Here is a 24,161-nt window from a genome sequence, read left to right on the forward strand (position 1 = left end):
TATTCCTTTCAATGCAATTACATAACCTTAACGCAAATCTGGTCCGCTCTACCATTAGCCCAATGGCACATTTTTCTAATAGCAGCTAAAAAGAATTCAGCCGACTCATAGTTAGAAGTCTGCTGTATTCATGTGGGGAGCGCACCCCCGCCCCTGCCACCAGTGATTGATGGCTGCCGTGTATATTTGCAGATACACCATGTGCAGAAGTAAAACTGTACATTTTTCAAAAATAAAAGTATATTACAAAAGTTTTTTTATATAACACAAAATAATTACATTTCATAAAAAAAAGACCCCAAAGGTGTCCATAGCCTTTAAGGGCAATGCTCCCTGGAAATTAAGTACACAAAATAGCTCTCCTCTAGAAGGAAGAACACTGTCTCTCTAGTGCTGCCTACAGACTGTAAGTCAATGTCTGACCCTTTATAGAGCCTCGAAACAATACTCAGTTTTATAGCCAAGCCAGAGACACCCATCTTTAGACATGACTGTTTCAGAGTGGTTGCTCCTCATCAGTACAGAGTAGGGTTCTGGTTGGCTGAATGAAACGCCTTTGATGCTGCTCTTGGAAGGTACGGATTCTCCTTATTTTGCGAGCCATGCAAACATTTTGGAATCCATAAAACAGTGCAGTGAAAATATTTACAAATTGGCTAGAAAAAAAGGATATTGTGATCCTTGACATCCGACCAGATATATCAATATTCATGAAAAGAGTCAGATATTACACAAAACACTGACGCCATCATAATCATACAGCCCCTGCAAGTCAGGTTTACTGAACCCACATATCACCTCCTCGTTACATTTCCTCATACTCCCCTTATACATTCATGAGTCCTGCAGCACAGTTATGAGACACCAATGTCATTCTCACCGGTATGCTTGATTGCATTCCCAAACGCTGACATCTTTGACAGCAATGTTATAAGCGGCCTTGACAAAATGCTTTCAAATTCTTCAACTGCTTACGGATGAGTTGACTTGACTCGGCTTAATTCCCACTAACTATAATCTGCCCAAGTATTACAGGAAATGTTTAGCTAACAATGCAACTAGATGTGTATACAATATATATATATATATATATATATATATATATATATATATATATATATATATATATATATATATATATATATATATATATATATATATATATATAATCTATTCCATAACTACACATTGTAAAGGCTTTGAGCTAACTATTTTTACAGTATTGTTTTTTTATTGTAAAAGTTATCATCTTGACACCTATTTTCCCACATAAGAACAGTGTGAGAGACCCCACCCTCTCATGTTGCTTCCCTACTCCTCATTAGGTATCACTAGGCAAGCAAACAGTCAGGTGACTACCAAGCTACCGCAGGATGCCAAAGACGAAAGAAAGAGAATGTTGAAGAATAAGGTGTTAATATTTTTTCATTAAGTTTTGAACACTGATTATCAATGGTTTCCAAAAAGAGTCATCAATAAGGCATTATATAATGACTGGAGTGTTTCTTTTATCATTATGTTGTTTGAAGGTCCAAAATTCTGTGCTGAATAATTTCTTAATATTGCTTTATAGCAGTCAGATCTCTATTTTTCTGATATAGGGCTCAAATTATCCTGCAAAGAGATACAGTAGATTTCAAACATAACATTCTATCCGTTTGCAGCCACCACTAGAGGGAGTCTAAGAGCTTACTGCATACTGTACTATTATTGAGTTCAATGAATTACAGTATGCAGTAACCTCCCATGCTCCCTCTACTGGTGGCTGCAGACAGCTAAAACTTTATGTTTTAAATCTATGTCTATGCAGGGGATTTGGAGCTCAGAAAAACAGATCTGACTGCTCTGAAGATATAAGACATAATTAATCAGCACAGAATTTCAAACCTTTTTTTTTTTTTTTTTTTTTCAAAAAAAGGTCATTCAAGAGTCAACATTTTTAAGATTGGATGGCATTTGTGGTTTTCTATGGTGATAAAACTGTTGTCACAGTGGCTCAGTAAACTTCTTTCATAATAGTGAAAAAGCATATTCTTAAAATTGCTGCCTATGAAGCTCTTTTTTTCTCGTCACCAAAAAGGTCAGGATTTGGAGTCGCACAAGGGAAAAAGCTGAAAAATTTGCAAAAGCTGTAGAAGGAAATGTCTGTGTTTGTTCGACGGCACAAGAAGCAGTGACTGATGCAGATGTAATTATCACAGCTACAATGTCTATAGAGCCGATTCTTTTCGGGGATTGGGTCAAGCCGGGTGCACACATAAACGGTACCGTGGTTAATACTGTTTTTTTTTCTTTCCTGTGGAAGAGTAATATTCATATTCAAAATGGAAAAATAGAGTCCGCAGTTCTGTAGAGCACTCCAATCTCTTATGCTTTGTTTGGAGATTTCTGGCACAGGGCTCCTGATAAAGTACCATTGTTTTCAATAGTGCTCTGCTTTGAATGTCGTTTCGGATATTTCTTTTGTTGGAAATACATGAACAGTGGAAAAGTTGTTCTGGTGAGCTACAGAGTACTGCTGCCTCTTTATTGTAAGAATCAGTGGGGATTCCAAGGTCATGACACCGATTTTATCTATCATTTATGTATGACATTCAGGAAGATATTTTCTGCTGGGTTTTTCCTTTTAAAGGGTAAGTGCATCTTTGCAAACACTTTTTCCTTTGCTTTAGGCCTGATTTACACGAGCGTGTGCGTTTTGCGCGCGCAAAAAACGCTGCGTTTTGCGCGCGCAAAAGGCATTTGACAGCTCCGTGTGTCATCCGTGTATGATGCGCGGCTGCGTGATTTTCACGCAGCCGCCATCATAGAGATGAGGTAGTCGACGCCCGTCACTGTCCAAGGTGCTGAAAGAGCTAACTGATCGGCAGTAACTCTTTCAGCACCCTCGACAGTGAATGCCGATCACAATATACACCAACCTGTGAATAAAAAAAGACGTTCAAACTTACCATGAACTGCCTGCTTCCTCCAGTCCGGTCTCCCGGCCGTTGCCTTGGTGACGCGTCCCTCTCTTGTCATCCGGCCCCACCTCCCAGGATGACGCGGCAGGCCATGAGACCGCTGCAGCCTGTGATTGGCTGCAGCCTGTGCTTGGCCTGTGATTGGCTGCAGCTGTCACTTGGCCTGAATTGTCATCCCGGGAGGTCGGACTGGAGGAAGGAGCCGGGACTTATCGGTAAGTCCGAACTTCTGTTTTTTTTTTCACGTATATGTATATTGTGATCGAAAGTCACTGTCCATGGTGCTGAAACAGTTTAAGTCTTTGAGCACCGTGGGCAGTGACTGTCTCCTGACGTCGCGTACCCGAACATTTTTTGCCGGGTTCGGTCAAAACGAGTTCGGCCGAACCCGGTGAAGTTCGGTGCGCTCATCTCTAATTTGACACTCCGTTTGGATGTTTGTAAACAGAAAAGCACGTGGTGCTTTTCTGTTTACATTCATCCTTTTGACAGCTCTTGCGTGATTTTCGCGCATGCAACGCAGTAGCGTCCGTGTGGCATGCATTGTTTTCACGCACCCATTGACTTCAATGGGTGCGTGTTGCATGAAAAACGCACGATTATAGAACATGTCGTGAGTTTTACGCAACGCACTCACGCTGCGCAAAATTCATGCATCGTCTAAACTGCCCCATAGAGTAATATAGGTGCGTACGACACGCGTGAAAAGCACGCGCGTATATTACGCTCGTGTAAATGAGGCCTTAATGTACATGAAATAAAAACTAGATCAACTTCAGCAGGCATATGAAATTATTCCCACCGCTCACTAACCTAAACCATATTATAATCATGAGTAACATTTTGATTGTAGAAATCAGGCAGTAGCTCTGTTAAAGGGGTTGTCCCGGCACAGGGTGGTTTTTCCACAGGATAGGTCATCGGTATATGATTGGTGGGAGTCCGACACCACGACCCCGCACCAATTAGCTGTTCCGGCTGCTTCTGCCTCTGCACTGGATGTTATGCAGTGGGGAGTGTCGGAAGCAGATGGCTCCGTGCACTGTATAGCGGCCGTGCTGCAGTTCTGCAACTCTGCTCCTATTCACTTGAGCAGGAGCAGTACTGCAGCACGGCCGCTATACTGTGGACGGAGTCATCTGCTTCTGGCACAGACATCCGGTGCCTGAAGGAAGCCGGAACAGATGATCGGTGCGGGATCCAGGTGTCAGACTCCCACTAATCATCCTGTGGATAGTTCATCAGTATGAAAAACTGCCTCGTGCCCAGACAACCCCTTTAACTACATGCCCCATAATGCCTTGCCCAAGTATCACATAGTAAGGTGCGGCCAGATCACTTCTATCAGAAGCTATAGTTATATAGGTTGCTCCAAATTGTGTCAATTAAGCTGGAGAGCCACAGATGCAGGTCTAAAGCGTAAGAAAAGGCACAGAAGTTGATCGTTTTTTACCGCTCAGACGGTTGTGGATGTAAAGCAGACATGGGCAAACTACGGCCCGCGGGCCACATACGGCCCGTTAGGCTTTTTAATCCGGCCCGCCGAACTTGTCCAAGATATATCCGTCCTCAGCAGCTGCTAGTTCGCGCAGGAGGACGGATATATCCGTCCTGTGATCGCGCGGGTACTGACAGTTTACCCACGCGATCAGCGGCAGGAGCACGGCTGTTATACACAGCCTGGCTCCTGCTGCAACTGCCGGAATCGAAGCACGCGCCGATTCCGGCAGTTTAACCCATTAAATGCCGCTGTCAACAGTGACAGCGGCATTTAATGTGTTTGACAGAGGGGGGAACTCCCTCTGTCTCCCGATCGGCGCCCCCGCAAACAAATCGCGGGTCGCCGTCGGGTTTCCATGACAGCCGGGGGTCTAACAAAGACCCCCAGGTCTGTCTTCAGCATCTGCCTGTTAGGCGATGCCAGAGGCATGACCTAACAGGTTGCCTGTCAGTTTTACACTGACAGGCAATAATGCTTTGGTATACGAAGTATACCAAAGCATTATATATGCGATCGGCACATCGCATAGTGAAGTCCCCTGGTGGGACTAAAAAAAAAAAAGTAAAACCGTTAAATAAAGTTTGTGAAAAAAAAAAATAAAAAAAATTACAGTCAAAGTCAAATAAAACTACTTTTTTGCCCCAAAAAGTGGTTTTATTTAATAAAACGGTCAAAACAAATCACACATACACATATATGGTATCCCCGCGATCGTAACAACTTGACCAATAAAATGAACACATTAATTAAACCGCCGGATGAACGGCGTCCAAAGAAAACGCAAAAAACAACGGCAAAATTCTCTCTTTTCTCCCATTCCCCCCATAAAAAATAAAATAAAAGTTAATCTATAAGTCCTATGTACCCCAAAATAGTACTAATGAAAACTACACATTGTCCCGCAAAAATCAATCCCACGTACGGCCACATCGACGGAAAAATAAAAAAATTACGCCTCTTGGAACGCGGCGATGCAAAAACAAGTAATTTTTTTCTAAAAGGGTTTTTATTGTGCAAACGTAGAAAAAACATAAAACCTTTACATATTTGGTATCCCTGTAATCGTGCCGACCCATAGAATAAAGTTAACATGTTATTTACGCTGCATAGTAAACGGCGTAAATTTATAACGTGAAAATTAATGCTGGAATAGCTGCTTATTTTCAATTCTCTCCTAAAATAAAGTTAATAAAAGTTAATCAATATGTTATAAGCATCTAAAAATGGTACAATTACAAAATACAACTCGTCCCGCAAAAAACAAGCCCTTATACGGCTATGTCGACGGAATAAAAAAAGAGTTACGACTCTTGGAATGCGACCGTGGAAAAACAAAAAATAATCCTTGGTCATTAACGTGCAAAATGGCCCGGTCATTAAGGGGTTAATGTGGCGCGTATTTCTCTTTATTTCACTTTAATTTTCACTTCGTTTCACGTCACCATTAAGCCCTTCGGTTTTCAAAGAGTACAATATCAGCCGTCACTTTGCCACGAAGCATGCAAACTATGCTAGCAAGCAGTCAACACAAGAACGGGCGGCTACTGCTCAGAGGTTGGCAGCTAATTTACAGAGTCAACAGAACTTTTTTCTTGATAAATCACAGTGCGTATGTTATTTTAATCTATTTACATTTCCTTCTCCCAGTATCTGCGAAATAGTATGTAAATGCCATATCTTGCATATTCCTTGAGACAAATTTATTAACTGATAAGGGCTATTTTTCACATTTGAAAGACAGTTAATAAATTGGGTTGTAGTGTTCTTACTGTGCTATGAGGTTTGCACACACTACATTTAATGCTTTAGTATATCCGGCCCAAACACTCCCTCCAAATGCTCCTGGCCCGGCCCCTCTGTCAAATTTTAGAACCCATTGTGGCCCGCGAGTCAAAAAGTTTGCCCACCCCTGATGTAAAGTCTGAAGTATCCATCAAGGGTTTGAACTTCCCCCAGCTAGCATGCAGAAAAAACGATCCACCGGTACGTGTTTCTCGCTGGTACTTGAAGTTGCCGACTCTTCCGTATGCAGCAGCATGTCACAGACAGCATGCAAACACCAGCCCACTGCAGCTCTATGAGAATTTGCGGTTGTCACCCAGTACATTCCTGGATTCTTGCTATGCAACTATGCAGTGTTTGTGCCTGAATCAGCACCAAAAAATGTCCGAAACCACCTCCCATTGATTTTAATGGGAGACAGAGGCGTCTTTTTTCCACGGCGGCTTTTAGCCACTTGTAGGAAAAAAAAGCGGCATGCTCTTTCTTGCCACAGTTCCGCCTCCGACTTCCCATTGAAATCATTGGGAGGCAGAGAAAGCGTTTTTCACGCCGCGAAAACCGCAGCAAGACAGTGCAGGCAGGTCAAAATCTGCCTCAAATTTGCTGAAGAAATATTGAGGCAGATTTTTTCTGCCTGCAGATTCCTCAGTGTGAACAGGGCCTTACATTTTTATTGGTTTGCACTAAACAATACATCAACTTTATCTATCTATCTATCTATCTACCGTGTTTCCCCGATAGTAAGACACCCCCGATTGTAAGACGTATCGGGGGTTTCAGGGGGGTCGGCTAATATAAGCCGTACCCCGAAAGTAAGACATATGTCTTACTTTCGGGGAAACACGGGGGTATTGCGGCCTCCTGCCCACTTCCGCGCCGCCCCCCTCTCCATACGTCACCGCGCCGTCCCCTGCACTTGCTCCTGCTGCAACTGCCGGAATCGAAGCGCTCGCCGATTCCGGCAGTTTAACCCATTAAATGCCGCTGTCAATAGTGACAGCGGCATTTAATGTGTTTGACAGAGGGGGGAGCTCCCTCTGTCACCCGATCGGCGCCCCCGCAAACAAATCGCGGGTCGCCGTCGGGTTTCCATGACAGCCGGGGGTCTAACAAAGACCCCCAGGTTTGCCTTCAGCATCTGCCTGTTAGGCGATGCCGGAGGCATGACCTAATAGGTTGCCTGTCAGTTTTACACTGACAGGCAATAATGCTTCGGTATACTAAGTATACCAAAGCATTATATATGCGATCGGCACATCGCATAGTGAAGTCCCCTGGTGGGACTAAAAAAAAAAATGTAAAACAGTTAAATAAAGTTTGTGAAAAAAAAAAATAAATAAATTCGACAATTTTTTTACAATATAAGACATACCCCGAAAGTAAGACATAGTGGGGCTTTTGGGGATAAAAAGAAAGTAAGACACTGTCTTACTTTCGGGGAAACACGGTATCTATCTATCTATCTATCTATCTATCTATCTATCTATCTATCTATCTATCTATCTATCTATCTATCTATCTATCTATCTATCTATCTATCTATCTATCTATCTATCTAATCTATCTAATCTATCTAATTAATCTATCTATCTAATTAATCTATCATATGCTTGAGAACATTTAGAGTTTAGTGAATAAATAAGAAAACATGTGGTTTCAGCTCTTGGTGCTTGCCGGCCGGACTGGAGAGAACTGGATGATACCCTCATGAAGAATTGTGTGCTATATGTGGACACCAGAGATGCCAGCCAGAAGGAGTCTGGGGATATAGTGCTTTCCGGGGTAAGAAGTTTTTATAAAAGTGTTTTAGTACTAACCTATCAATATGTAGAACTGACTCAAGATAAAAATGTCATTCTTCAGTTGCACTTTATCCCAGGGCTAATACAATATGACTATTGGAGCTACTTTTATATTTAATCAACAAATTTTTTTATTGATCCAATATACATCCAATCATTACATACAGCAATGAAACATTGCAAATAAAGCATAGGAATTAGGATCACAATTTTTACAAATAAACAAAAGGTAAACATACAAACAAACTAACTCCCGATCCAGGCATGGTAAAATGACCATATATTCGAACGAGGAAATCATAAGAGTGCAGCAAAATAGTTAGAATTGGTCCACTGTTCCCTTAAGAAAGTACGTTTATAGGACCGTTTAATAGAGGCTACAGAGCGTTCCATAACACAATTATTATTAACATATAATATCACTTCACTCATACTAGGCACTGTTGTAGATTTCCAGTATTTTACAAGTAATATTTTTGCAGACAGCAATACATGAAAAATTAAGTTTCTGTCACCCGGAGAGAAATCCACCAATCCCACATGCAATAGGGCTAAAGCAGCGGCGAGCTTAATGTCAACCCCTAGAAGAGATCGTAAAAAATCTTCTACCTGCTGCCAAAAGCTGGACAATACTTTACAATCCCAGAAATTATGAAGTATAGTACCCTTAGAGGTAAGGCATCTCAAACACCTATCAGATGATGTTGGATATATTCGCGACAAACGACTAGAAGTGTAATACCACCTATACATTATTTTCCTACACGCTTCCAAATGTGTAGCACACTTAGAAAGAGAACAAGCTAGATTGAAAGTTGCTTCCCAATCCTGCGTACTTATAGGGATTCCCAGATCTCTCTCCAAATGCCCCAGACACAGAAACTCATCCCAAAGGAAACCCTCACACAATACCTTATACATTTTTGATATCCCCTTACATGTTTTATCCAGATTAGTAAATGACAATTCAAAAGGCGTTTTAGGGGAAGTGGTCAGAGGAGGTAAGGTACTCAACAAGTGATGTATTCTAAGGAATTTATAGAAATCCCTGCGAGGTATGTTGTACTTCAGACACACCTCATTAGATGAGTGCGCTCCATAATGTCAGAAATATACTCAATACCTGACGACAACCAATTTTGGATATCAGCATCGGGTATCAGAAACGGAAGCAGTCGGAGAGGAAGATCAGAAGATCTTGCTTCGATTGTTAAAAAAGAAGATTTTGGAAGTTTGGCACCTATGGACAATAACCACATGCGCGCTTCCACAGAAGATCCTTCAAGTAATTCCTTCTCCATAGAAATCCAATGTTTCATAGGAACCTTAGTTTTCCCACATTCTAGCTTGATCCAAAATTGCTGCATAATAATAATGAGCCAAATTCGGGAGACCCAAACCTCCCTTAACAATTGGCTTATATAATACCTCCGCAGCTACTCTAGGACGGGAATTTTTCCATATACAGTATATTTGTTAATTATACCTTGAAGTCTTTTAAGATAGGATACCGATAGCAAAATAGGTAAGTTTCTAAATAAATATAGTATTTTTGGGAGAATCATCATCTTAACAGCAGAAATTCTCCCTACCCAAGATGCCTCATACGTCAGATACTTGGATAAATCTGCTTCTATCGCAGATACCAATGGTATATAATTAGATTTATATAAAAGAGAGGTGGGGTATGTAAGTTGTATTCCTAAACATGAGAGAGAATGCTCAACCCAAACAAACGGAAATTTCTTCCGAAGAGAATCCAAAAGGAGACGAGGAATATTCATACTTAGAACCATAGACTTAGTAATATTAAGCTTATAATACGAAATTGCACTAAAATCCTCTAATATCTTAGTGACCTCTAATAAAGATGTCTCAGGATCTGATATAGCAATGAGCACATCATCCGCAAATAAGCCAATTTTATGATTTTCATCCCCCACCGTTATCCCACTAATAGCAACTGATGACCTAATGGAAGTAGCCAATGGCTCCATCCAAATTTTTTAATGTACATCCAGAAGTAAACACCAATGCAGAGGGAGAAGAATATAAGGCCATTATGCTATGATGTCCCATACCATGAATTCCAAATGCCTCCAGAAGTATCCTCAAATAACTCTAGTGGACCCGATCAAAGGCCTTCTCTGCATCCAAGGAAAGAAGCAGAGAAGGCGTCTGACCCCGCTCCACCAATCCCAACAAGTCCACAAATCGCCGTGTGCTATCAGACGAGAGCCTCCCCATCACAAATCCCACCTGATCCTGACGTATCAAATCAGGCAAAATAATAGCTAGGCGTTCAGCAATTATTTTAGCAAACAATTTTAAGTCCGTATTCAGCAATGATATAGGTCTGAAGTTACCCGGTCTATCTGGAGTTTTCCCAGGTTTGGGTAAAATAACTACTGTGGCCTTTAACATCTCAGCAGGGAAAGTACTACCTTGCTGTACATCATTAAACAAACTTAATAAATGGGGTAGGAGAAGAGAACCAAATTTTTTGTAGTAATCCACCCTGAGACCATCGGGGCCAGGAGCATTATGATGCTTCAAGGATCTTATAGCCTGGAGGATTTCAGTTTCAGATATACTAGCAGAGAGCATCTCCAACTGATGAGAGGTGACTGAAGGCAAGTTCATATCCTGTAAAAAGGAGGAAATCATGGATAGTAGGATGTGGGGTATCTAAATTATCCTTAAGATTATATAAATCTGCATAGTAATCTGCCATTACATTAGCTACGCCTTGGGGATCAAATACCTTTTAGTTCTTAATTGTTAAAATTGTTAAAGGAAAGGAATCCTAGATTGAGCCGATCTGTGTTTGAGGTGCGAAACGAATAAGGCGCTGGTTTTATTATTATATCCATAATAACGTGCCTTCACCTTTCTCAGTGACTGCTCATATTTATAAAGATCAAGTTGGTGGAGTTGGTTCTGTAGATTCTTAAGCAAAGCAGCCCTATGTGGGCAATAAAACTGCTTGTTGGAAGCACTTATTTGAGTAATATTGGATGATAAATGAAATCTCAATTCATTTTTCTGTCTTTTATCTCTAGCTGTAATACGTATAAATTGACCCCGCATATAAGCTTTGTGTGTGCACCAAAGCGTAGCCGAGGATACGTCAGCAGTCTCATTGAGCAAGAAGAAATCCTGTAATAAATCAGCGGATTTGTTAGCAAATTGTGGGGCAGATAGGAAATAATTGTTAAGTCGCCATTGAGTCGTAGGAGGATTACTATATTTTTCTGCAATGGATAAGTAAATGGGTGCATGGTCAGACCAATCAATATTACCTATTTTAGTAGATACTATTCTATGAAACAGAAAAGCATCCACAAAAAACATATCTATCCGTGAGTATGTCCTATGTGGATGAGAGAAAAAGGTGCTGGAGCCGCCACACATCTAATAGCACTTCTTTTTGAATGATATTATACAAGTCGGACGGTTTATCTGACCCTGAAGGAGCTGAGGAGTTTAGTGCGGGCCACATTGTTTTATTAAAGTCTCCCATAAGTAACACCGAACCTAACCGATGCTTATTGATAAGTTTAAAAAGTGATTGAAAAAAACGTAACTGTTTTTGATTAGGCGCATATATTGCAACCAAAGTGTAGGTAATATTATTAATGTCACAAATCAATATCACAAAACGCCCATATGGATCTATATGAGACTCCCGGAGTTGAAAAGCCACAGAATTTTTAATAGCAATAGCAACTCCCCTTTTTTTGTGGTAAGCCGGAGAGGCATATATATTCGCGAATTGCTTATGATGCAACCTACTGATATCTATCTGGTTTAAGTGGGTTTACTGTAAGCATACGATATCCGCATGAGACTGTCTTGCCTCTCTCCATACCATAGAACGTTTAAACGGACTAGTAAGTCCTTTAGTATTAAGCGAAACTACCTGTAACACCATTTTGAAACATGAAATGCATCTTCTAAAAGACAATTACCTGGGACCCACTGACTTACTACTTCCCTGAAATAGAAATTTCCAGAATAGCTTTGACCTGCCCTATATAGACCGGAGTTAACAAAAACAGACATACAACAATTAAACAGTATCCTGAAGGGGATGACACCAAACCCTAAGGTGAGATGTAAAGGGGGGATGGTGAAACACATCACTTGCAATGTATCACCGTGAACCATACCATGGCATTTAAGAAAATACAGCAAGGATATACAGCATACAATTATGTCATAACCATTGCAGAAGCAAAGAGAACATTTTTCAATAACCTTTGAGCATTATATCAAAACTCATCAAGAAATACAAGAGGCAGCCAGTCAGGATCTTTAGTTTCCCATTCCTTCTCCAACCTAGGTAATGATCTGGATCTTGGCGACTTAGGAAAAGAAGCAATCGGAGATAAATGCCATCCCTGAAGCAATTGCAGAACTTTGGCTGGAGTGTTTGCAATCACCTTCCGACCATCTTCAGTGATAATTAGCTTGACAGGAAATCCCCAGCGATACTGGACATTATGCGATCTTAAAATCTTCGCCACATCTTAGAACTCCCGTCGTTTCACCAATGTAACCGCTGATAAATCCGTGAACACGGAAACACCTTGAAACCTGTCTGGAAGAATAGATGGGTGTCTGGCAGCTTGCATCATCTTCTCTTTAAATCGATAGAAGTGTAAACGAGCAATCACATCCCGTGGAATGGCGGCAGGTAATTCTTTGGGTTTTGGTATACGATGCACTCTATCAATAAGCAGATCTGACAAAGGAGCGTCAGGTAATAGCGCCACAAAAAAATCAGTAAGAAATTCTTCAAGTTGTTCCGCTTTTATCGCTTCAGATATGCCTCTAAACCGCACGTTATTACGTTGGGAACGATCTTCCAAATCTGCCAACTTCAGACGTAATGACCCCACTTCTTCCAAAGAGTTGTTGAGGTCTACCAGCTCATTATGCGCTGCTGAAAAATCAGCCATTTTATCCTCCATATGAGAGGTACGTTCTCCCAAAGTAGCGAATTCCATTTGAATATTCTTAAAAGCAACTTGAATATCAGTCTGGAGAGAGGATCTCAGACCTTCCAGTAAAATTTTTAAAGTATCTTCCGATACAGGCGAAGCAATAGGTTGTGAAGCGTGTATAGCAGGGGATAGACAAGTCTCTGCACTTTGCATATGTGGCATAGGAGATATAATGTGAGGAACAGCATAAGTACTCACTCGGCCCCTGGATTTATCACTGTGCATCTGAGGAGAGGATCCATGAGAGGACCGGAGGTGTTCTCTCCCACTAGCTGAAGAAAGCAGCGAGGAAGCTGGAGAAGAAGGTCCCTCATCAGCCGTCCTGACATCCTGCAAGCCGCCGACGCCATTTTGGGACCTCATGGAGGGAAAGAACTCCGTGAGTCTAGCAGAGTTTTCTTTATTTTTAGCTTTCCCCATGTTGCAGGTCGGAAAGCAGAACCTAGACGCCGGTGATAGTGCACTTGCTGATTCTTTTCTCAGCCGTTTAGAGCCGCTTAGAGCCGATTACAATGCCCGGTGTGACAGAGCTGAGGCACACACGTCTCACTCCATGCTTGTCCGGCCACGCCCCCCGCTACTTTTATATTTAAATGATCATCAGATAGGATTATTTATTTTTATTTTTTTCAAAACTTTGTTTATTGATTTTACAGTTTTACTTGCAAACATTTCAATATACAAAAGACAAGTTGCAATAGACATATACAGTCATAAAGAAATTACAGCAGAACACATCAAAATAGAGCAAATCACAAATCTACATAAACAAGTAGATCCCAGTGCAATAACAAATAAAAACAGTAAACATATCCATCATAGTACCAACACTCTGCCCAAATAAAGTATTATCATATAGAAAGGCACAGGAGCAGAAACCCATCCCAGTAGATACACTAAAATTCTGAAGGTGTGAGAAGTATTAGACACCCAAACATCTATTGAAACCATCAGGGTCAGAATGGAAATTAAGCCAGGGGAGTCAGATTCTATAGTATTTACCCATATTTCGTTGTGCCAGATAGCTAAATTCTTCCAACCTGGACATTTGTGCTATTTTCTGTAGCCAATGAGCAACAGATGGAGAACCCTCTTTGCGCCAATACAAGGCGATCATAGCTATAGATAGGATTATTTTAAGGAAATATTCTGCCTTTTTGGGGGTGGCCTTTTCTACAAGATTTTGGAGTGTCTGTGGGAATTTTTACCCATTCATCCAGAAGAGCATTTGTGAGGTCAGACACTGATGTTGGACGAGAGGTCCTGGCTCGCAATCTCCGTTCTAGTTCATCCCAAAGGTGTTGGATGGGGTTGAGGTCAGGGCTCTGTGTGGGCCAGTCAAATTCTTCTACACCAAACTCTCCCAACCATGCTTTTATGGACCTTGCTTTGTGCACTGGGGCACAGACATGCTGGAACAGAAAAGGGCTGAACCCCAAACTGTTCCCACAAAGTTGGAAGCTACATTGTCCACAAAATGTCTTGGTATTCTGAAGTATTAAGATTTCCCTTCACTGGAACTAATAGGCCAAGGACAACCCCTGAAAAACCACCCCATAGCATTAGCCCTCCTCCACCAAACGTTACAGTTGGCACAATGCAGTCAGGCAGGTAACGTTCTCCTGGCATTCACCAAACCCAGACTCGTCCATCAGACTGTCAGATAGAGAAGTGTGATTCACAGAACACGTTCCCCTGCTCCAGAGTCCAGTGGCTGCGGCTTTACACCACTCCATCCGATGCTTGGCATTGTACTTGGTAATGTAAGGCTGGCATGCAGCTGCTCAGCTCCCATGCCATGAAACTCCCGGAGCACAGTTATTGTGCCGATGTTAATACCAGAGGAGGTTTGAATCTCTGCAGTTATTGAGTCAGCAGAGCGTTGGCGTCTTTTTTGCACTATGCCCCTCATCACACGGCGACCCCGCTCTGTAACTTGCCTGACACTTTGTGGCTGAGTTGCTGTCGTTCCTAAACGCTTTCACTTTACAATAATACCAGTCACAATTGATCGTGGAATATCTAGGAGGGAAGAAATGTCATGAACTGACTTGTTATAATGATTGCATCTATTACAGGACCGCGCTGGAATTCAGTGATCTCTTTAGAACAACTCATTCTTTAATAAATATTTGTAAAATGCCCTTCTGCTCAACGGGAGGTTTCTGTCCTCCCTGAGCTTGCCTTAGGACACCTGTGTTACGGTTTGACAGATGTACCGCCCCAGTACTGCATGGCTAGCACTGGATTTACACACCTGTGTCAATGGGACTGAATGAAACACCAGAATTCAATTATTAAGAGGTGTGTCCCAATACTTCTGTCCATATAATGTATCTTTCATGCCTTTACAGCTGTTAAAGGGATACTACAGTTTCAGAAAATAAATGTTATATTTTGTATAGTGAAAAGTTATACAATGTTCCTATATACTTCACCGTTTTTATGATCTTCTTGTAGTTATTAAATAGGAGCCTTCATTGTTTACTCCCAATGGATAATCTGTCCTGGTCATGTGATGGACACACAGGTGCTCAGCTCGTTACAGGACACATCTCTGATAACTGTACAGTAACGAGCCGTGCACCTGTGTGATCATCACATGACCAGGGCAGATTTCTATCCACTGAAAGTAAGCAATGAAGGTTCCCATTGAATGCCAGAAATGCAGAGACCTTGAAAACCACAAGGAATTGATACAGATTAGAAAATAGTATAACAATTCATTACACAAAGAACAACATTTATTTGCTGAAACGGAACTACAGCAGATTCAGATCTTGCATTTATATGAGAAAAAAATATCTATCTATATATATATATATATATATATATATATATATATATAGATAGACAAATGGATCTAGCAGCACCGGTATAGTGAGGGTGCAAGCCCAAAGGGATAGACCAAGATCTCAATTACGTATAGAGCAAAAATCAGGCAGTACTCCGTTTGTAAAGGTGAAAAAAAGAGGGTACTTTATTGTCCCATAGGCAACGTTTCAGCTCCTTCCCGTCGGCACAGAACATTGTAAAGCCCATTCAAATGAATGGGCAGATGTTTGCCGACGCCTTGGAGCCGTATTTTCGGACGTAATTCGGGGCTAAAACGCCCGAATTACGTCCGTAAATAGGGTGTGTGAACACAGCCTTACAGTCAGGTGGGGGTGGGACATAGAAGATAGCGTGATTGCATTGTATTATATATGTATGTTTAGGTAAGTGGGTGGGTGTTAGCATAGTACTGTAATATCTTTTTGTAATACTGTGCCACATGTAGTGTTAGTATACTCTATACATATTAAGTTATTATTGTATTGAGGTACACTGATACTATACCGTGAATATATATATATACATACATTTTGTGTATTATATGTCTTATATGTTAGGGTAATTTGTATTAGGCCTCGTGCACACTTCCATCACCGTTTTCACGGCCGTTTTTGACGGATCCGTGTGCCTATTTTAGCGGCCGTGTGCACTCCTATGTGCACTCCGTGTTTGCGTTTCCGAGCATGGTACTGTCCAGGGTGCTGAAAGAGCATGGTTGTTCAGCGCTAGTCACTGTACAGGGTGCTGAAAGATTTAATGGGCTGCACTGATCGGCGGTAACCCTTTCAGCACCCTGGACAGTGACTAGCGCTTTAGAATGACCATGCTCGGCGCTCAGAAAATCCAATTTTAATGAAATAAAAAATAAAAAAAATAAGTTCATACTTACTTTCCTCCTGTCCGGCCTCCAGGGATGACGTTTCATCCCATGTCACCGCTGCAGCCAATCACAGGCTGTAGTGGCGGTCACGCAAGTCAGGATGACGTCAGAAGGTCGGCCTCCAGGGATGACACTTCATCCCACGTGACCGCCTCTGCAGCCAATCACAGGCTGCAGTGGCCTCTGCAGCCAATCACAGCCTGCCGCATCATACAGGAAGGTCAGACTGGAGGAAGAAGAGGGACTCGTCACCAAGACAACGACCGGGGTACATATGAACTGCTTTTTATTTTATTTTTAATCAGCAGCCTCTTCTCCCTATCAGTGATTGATAGAGACAAGTGGCTGCCGATTAGTGTAATATATCTGTAATGTACTTCTGCCCGCCCGGCTCCGTCACACACCGTCCGTGTGCCTTCAGTTTTTTTGACGGCTCCATTGACTTGCATGGTCCTTACGGTCACGGAATCTCGGACCAAAGTAGGACATGCTCTACTTTTGATTGGAACGGAGCAACGGGACCGTCAAAAAAACTGAAGTGTGCATGGCCCCATTGAAATTAATGGGTCAGTGTGCTAGCCGTCAGAAAAACGGCTAGCACCCTGAAGAAAAACACTGAAGTGGTCATGAGGCCTTAGTAATAAACCCTTATTTACTATACAATTGTGTCGTGAATCACCGCGCATACACACACTTAGTGTCAAGGCAAATAGATAACATTATACAAAGGAAAAGGTAGGGGAGCTAGGCAGAACCCTAGTGACCCTAATAAAAGGAGGAAGTAACAGCGGATGACACTAGCCCAGTGAACCACACGAAATACGAGCCCTTTTACAGTAGTTTTGAAAAAATATATATGGCACCCATATACCTAACTTTGATTGTTTACTTCCAGTGAATCTGTTTTGGTCACGTGATACAAAGGTGCACGGCTCAGTATAAGACTGTCCAATCAGTGCTGACAGTGTCAGACTGTGTAGGGACACAACCAATTGACAACCCAGTTGTTAGTTTATTCATACATTTCCAGAAGGAATAAAGGAGTTAAAGCACAAGAAAAGATGCTCGAGAATTGTTATTTCATGGGGAATGCAAGTATTTATGAAAACGGACATGTCAGTAGAACTGACAAGTCACCCCACAGGTGTCTTCTTTTTCTATACCAAGTATCCCTAGTATCATTAGGGTTTGCAATATTTCACTAAAAGCCAAGCATTTCCTACTAATAAGATTGACAACCGTTCTGCTCTAAATCTGATCTGAACTGATCTAAATCTTTATTTTACCTGGGTACCTGAAACTATACACAAAGCTCCACATTGACCTGAGTAAGAACAAGTGAAGCCACATCTGATCTTGTGCATATAAGCATCTTTTTATGTATTACATTGTTTTGTTTTTGCTTTTGCTGCAGCCACCTGGCTCTGGTTGGTGCCATGTATTGAGGAAATATTGAATTAAGCAAATGGATTCTTCTATTGTATTTAATATGTATTATTGAATACTACTCATGCTAGAAAATGATTTATTAAACAATATTTTGGTGGTGTATTTTTTATTTTATTTTTTATTAAATTGTTTGCCTTCTTTTGTCATTTAGGCATCTATTTTTGGAGAGATTGGTGAAATATTGAAAGGAAAAAAACCTGCTCTACCAGATAAGACAACCGTTTTTAAGTCAGTAGGTAGGTTATATATTCAGGGAGATTCATAAATAGTGTCATAGAATGCCTAAGGCCTTGTTCACATAGAGTTTGCCGCGGAAAAGGCGTTGGAATCCGCGGCAAAAGACGGTCGAGCGGAAAAAAATGCTTGCGGGAAAAATAAGTGAGATGCCCTTTTGTTCGGGTGTTTCCGTCTTTGACCTCCCATTGACATTAATGGGAAGCAGAGAACGTATTTTTCACCGTTTTTGCCCGCGGGGCTCAATGGCCGCGGCCGAAAAACGCGGCAAACGGCTGCAGGCAAGTCAAAATCTGCCTCAAAATTACAGATGGAATTTTTGAGGCAGATTTTTCTACCTGCAAAAAACTCTGCGTGAAAAGGGCCTAAAAGTATGGAAAATTAAGCAAATTGCGCCAAACTTGTCAAAAGGGTGCACTTGTCATAATCAGTTTGTTACAACTTGCAAGGCATGTTAGACACATTTTTCTTCCCCATGGCTGTCCAATATTGATAACATCTCACAGAGTTGTATTTGTTGACCATTGCTGCATGCATGGTGCCTGAATTAAAATATTCTGTCAGCCTCATGTTTACTTTGACTTTAGTTTTTTTTTAAGTTTAGTGAACTTGAACACCAAGTGAATGGGGCTGAGCTTAAAAAAAACATACACAGCCCATGATGTTAATGGTAAAAAAAAAAAGCAGACGTTTTGTTCTAAACCTGGGGAACCCCGTAAAGGGTAACTAAACTTTTTAAAAAAGTTTGACATGTCATTGTGGCATGTCAGAAGTTTTGATTGGTAGGGGTCTGAGCACTGAGTCCCCCTACTGATCACTAAAACAAAGCAGCAGAAGCCCACGGGCGAGCAATGTGCCTCTTCGCTTTTGAACGGCTTTCCTCTGAAAGCCGAGCGAGTGGTACATGGGCTAATAGACTTTTTATTGAGCCTGAATATTGCTTTCTCGGCTTTCCCCAGAAAGCTGATCAGAAACTAAGTGGCACATCGCTCACCCTAGTGCTTCTGCCGCTTTTTTTAAGTGATTGGCAGGGGACTCAGTGCTTGGACCCCCACCAATCAAAACTTCTGATATGTCAGTTTGACATGTCAAAATTTCCTTAAAAGTATAGTTACCCTTTAAATATGTCATTTTGATAGCAAGTATATTGCTTCATCCTGCGCTATTCTTGCCATCAAAAATAACAAACTATGACAGGGCCATCGAAGGCAATTACACAGAGAATGTATATCTTACTAGGTCTAGAGATTTATTTATTTTTGGAGGTTCTTTCAGATATTTATATTAAAAGAGTTTTGTCACGATAAATAATTATGGCATATAAGAAGTCTATGGGAGATATGGCAAAAAAAACAACACATCAGTGTGCATTTCTATGTCTCCTATATAGTTCAGTAGAGAATGACCATGCATGTGTCACAATAGGCATAACTTGAAGTTCCTGGGCCCCAATACAAAACCTGTAACAGGACCCCCACCTACCATGTTCCATTTTTAATACTGTTGTCTTATAGCTACGCATCTACGTGCAACCAACTCTTTAGTGGTAATTGGGAACCAGGTACCTCTCTTCCCAGCCTAATCATACCAGCCTGCGGCCGTCCCAGAGCCCCACCATCACTACAGATGGTCTGATACTGGATCGTACCCGACTCTTCCCGGCACTCCTGGTGGCAGGAGGTACCGGGGTAATAATGTGCATCAATGGCTAACATTAAGCCCCGCCTTAGTAATGGATGCTGTCAATCAGCCAGCGGCCATTGCTAAGGCAGTAGTAATAAAGTTTAAAAAAAATACAAGGAGATAGAAAAAATATTTTATTGAAATAAAAACCCCCACACAACCCTCATTAACCATTTTATTGAAAATAAAAAAAAGCCATCATCGAAGTAGTTCTCGAATCTGAAGTAGTCCAACAACCGAACTTGTAAAAAAAACACAAACACAGAAAAAAAATTAGTATCACATAAAAAAACAAAGCAATCATTATACTTACCTTTCCTGTGTGCAGCGCTGGAGCCCCAATGTCAGCGAGCTGGGCCCTATATCTAAGCCTATCTTATGTGATAAAGTCTGCTGAACCACTGTATCTAATCCTATCCATAGCTATAAGGTCATAGTGCTATAGATATGCTGTCTATATATATATATACACGCGCATAATTTTTTTTGGGAGGTGTATATGTATTGGGGCTATTGCCCCTGATGATTTAAGCCCTTAGTGACGCCCCTGGCTGCTAGCGCTACATCGTTGGACCACTTAGGAGACCCAGCGATGCAGCTAAATGCTGCGGGCCGTCGGCCATCAGAAGAAGTTGGAGGAGGGGGGGGGGGAGACAAGAAGGACTTTTGCCTTGGGGCCCATGGGCCTTTAGCTACGACCCTGGTGAAATCTATGGTGGAATCTAAGTAGAAAGTTTTATGCAACACCATTTCTGCAGCAAAACTTGCTGTCTGTGAATATGGCTTAAGCCTCTTTTCACACTTGTATTTTATGCATTCTCGTCAGGGTTCTGGTATTTCTGACAGCATAAACAATGTAGTCTGCAATGCTATTCTTGCTATAAAAAAAAAACGGGAAATCTGACAGACCCTATTATAAGTCATTGAGATCCGTCAGGATTCGTTGAAATCCGTTCAAATTATGGACTTGGCATATCTGTCATGGCTACATTGTGAGCGGAATCCATTACGGAGTTCAAAATAGCTGCATAGAAAAAGTAAGAAAACAACTTTCGCAAACATAATCTGTGCTTCATGTCCTGAAAATAAATGAGGGTTGTGCGCCCTGCTGATTTGAGGAGATACAATTGAGGAATGTCACCTCTACATCTTCAGTTATTAAGCAGTCAGTGGTCCTCGCTGTGGGGACGTTTGCGTGCAGCTGCTTAAATACCAAGAACAGACCTGTTGTCATCAGGATTCAGAACTCTGCTACGCAATCACAGGTTGATGGTAGAAGATTAAAGACATTCGCTGCAGAGCTGAACAGTTTTTTCTGAGAGTTCTCCCAAATCTAGGTTATTTAGAGATTTTCCTTTTTATATTGCTGTAATATTGCTATTCTATTTTCACCATTAGGGTATGTTCACACGTACAAAAAGAAGTGGCTGAAAAGTACGAGGTTGTTTTCAAGGGCGTTTTTGAAGCTGAAAATGAAGCGTTTTATTATTTGAAGCTTTTTCATAGTGTCAATGGAAAATAAGCTCCAAATACGCCTCAAGAAGTGACATGCTGCTTCTCTTTACGAGGCCTTTTTTTAAATTCAGCAGCTTAAAAAAACCGCCTCATATGAACAGCACAGTGTATTTCCCATTGAAATCAATATGAAACTGTTTGCAGGCGTATTTCAAATGTATTTTGGAGCGTAATACGAGACTTTTACGCTCCAAAATCAGCCAGAAAAGAAACCATGTGAATATACCCTAAAATATTCCCACTGATTCACCTCAAATGGAACTTTATGGGAAAATGTAGCTTACCTATCCTAGTTCGTTTGGCTCTTCTCAGTCTGGTACTGAACAGTGGTATAACTAGTAAGTGCAGGGCCCCATATCATATTTTTTAATGCCTATCCCAGAATTTACCGGGGTTGTCCAGGAAATGAAAAATAATTTTTTAACAGCTCACAATGTTGTACAAACATAAGAAAAACCTAAAAATAAAATCCTACTCGTCGATCATCCTTTGCTCCCATTCTGCCACTGCCCGATCCTTTTTTCCTACTGCAGCAATGACAAGCCAACACAGGTTTTACTTGGCTGCAGCTTTTACATGTTTGGGCTTGTCCACACGTAGCGGAATTGCTGCGTATTTTCCGTCCGGAATTGCGGACCAGAGGATGCTCCGGTGAGTCAAGTATCAGACACAGTAATGATCCTCAAAGGTCCAACACAAGGCAACCCCATCTGAAGCTCATCTAGAGACAACCACTTGCTGCTATGCAAAAATTTTCCGAAGTTGAGTCACAAGTAACATTTTGACATTTTTTAATGATATGACCTGTATCCCAGTTAACAGTAGTTGTGTACATGTTCTGTAGAAATTGATGGTGAGCCCTTAGGGTATGTACACACGATAACTGGCTTTTACGTCTGAAATTACAGACTGTTTTCAGGAGAAAACAGCTCCGTTGTTTCAGACGTAAATGCTCCTCCTTGCATTTTGCAAGGCGTCATTGACGCCCGTAATCTTGAGCTGTTCTTCATTGAATTCAATGAAGAACGGCTCAAGTTACATTTCAAAGAAGTGTCCTGCACTTCTTTGACGAGGCAGTCATTTTACGCGTCGTCGTTTGACAGCTGTCAAACGACGACGCGTAAATGAAAGGTCGTCGGCACAGTACGTCGGCAAACCCATTCAAATGAATGGGCAGATGTTTGCCGACGTATTGGAGCCGTATTTTCAGACGTAAAATGAGGCATAATACGCCTCGTTTACATCTGAAAATAGGTCGTGTGAACCCAGCCTTATAATAATTTACTCTGATGGGTCAAAGGTATCCCAATCCAACACTGGCAAACGATGAGTTTACAATTCCCAATCCCTAATGTTATATCCTAAGCCTGGAATATCTTTTGCCTCTTACATTTGTTGTTTTTCACTTCTCATTTAAGGCATGGCCATTGAAGACAATGTTTCTGCAAAACTTGTCTACGACTCCTGGCTATCAAGTAATGGAAAGAAATAAACAAACAAACACTAAGATTCTTCATCAGTTCTAGGAGTCATTACCATAGAAAATGTTTCCAATAAGCATATGTTCTGCTTTTATTTTTCCTATTATTCCCAAGTAATTATATTTTTACTGCAAATGTTAAACAACATTGTTTTGCTGTCTAATTAAACATAATTTGCTACCTAGTAGTTGTAATATGCCAGCAAATTGTATATCAGCATGCTATCTCTCTTTTTATGAAGATGTTCTTTTTATAATAATTATAATGTGTCAATGTCCTAATTATGCTAATCTTTGAGCAACCAACTAAAAATGTAATTTATTAAATAAATATTTGTAGTCTGTCAATTATTTTAATGGAGAGTTTTCTTCAGTCACCTAGTCACCCAACCTGTATACAAGTCATAGACACTTCCCTTCTCTCTCCTCCCTCTTCCTCTACCAAATGTAATTTTTGTGTATGTTAGTTAATATAGTAAGACTTACGATTCTTAAATATTATAAACTGCAGTGTATTAATAGTGTGGCCTGATGCAAAAAAAAAAAAAATGCTTTGAGGGATATAATTAAATTCAGCATAAATATTTATTTTTGAAATGATCATAATTTCCTGCTTGAAATGATTACAATAAAGATTATCAGAAAATTCAATTTATAGTCATGCCTAGAAAATGCGTGAATGTCTTGGCAAAAGGTGGGATGAGCCCTATTCATCATAGGAGACTTTTAATTTTAATATTCCTGCAGACTGATAAAAATCTAATTAAATAGAAGTAAACAAAATACAATTAATAATTTCTGAATCCTATTGTTGCAGGGGTGTATCTGCCATCTAGACTGGTTACACCATGTTTATGGGGTCCATGAACAGGGGAATCTGGTACATAAATGCTGCTCCCCTAGTCTTGATTCTGGAAAGTTTGGGGGGTGGTTTGGCACCAGGTCCTAATCTCCTATCGCTGTACCTGGATCAGCACGACTAGACGGGGGATGATAATGGGTGCACAACAGCACCAGCGTTCTATGAC

The 24,161-nt window shown here is 41.0% G+C and overlaps 1 protein-coding gene across 1 annotated transcript in view; it reads left to right on the top strand.

The window, feature by feature from the left end:
- CRYM (crystallin mu) overlaps nt 1–23,784 on the top strand; it is a 37,204-nt gene extending 13,420 nt beyond the window's left edge. Inside the window, exons 5-8 of the mRNA XM_075831360.1 lie at nt 2,081–2,264; nt 7,907–8,028; nt 18,373–18,457; nt 23,072–23,784. Coding sequence (XP_075687475.1) covers nt 2,081–2,264; nt 7,907–8,028; nt 18,373–18,457; nt 23,072–23,145 — 465 coding nt within the window. The 3' untranslated portion in view covers nt 23,146–23,784. The remainder of the gene's footprint in view (nt 1–2,080; nt 2,265–7,906; nt 8,029–18,372; nt 18,458–23,071) is intronic.
- Nucleotides 23,785–24,161: the final 377 nt, after the last annotated feature.

The sequence above is a fragment of the Rhinoderma darwinii genome, chromosome 6 (assembly GCF_050947455.1).
Source record: "Rhinoderma darwinii isolate aRhiDar2 chromosome 6, aRhiDar2.hap1, whole genome shotgun sequence".
NCBI classification, from domain to species: domain Eukaryota; kingdom Metazoa; phylum Chordata; class Amphibia; order Anura; family Rhinodermatidae; genus Rhinoderma; species Rhinoderma darwinii.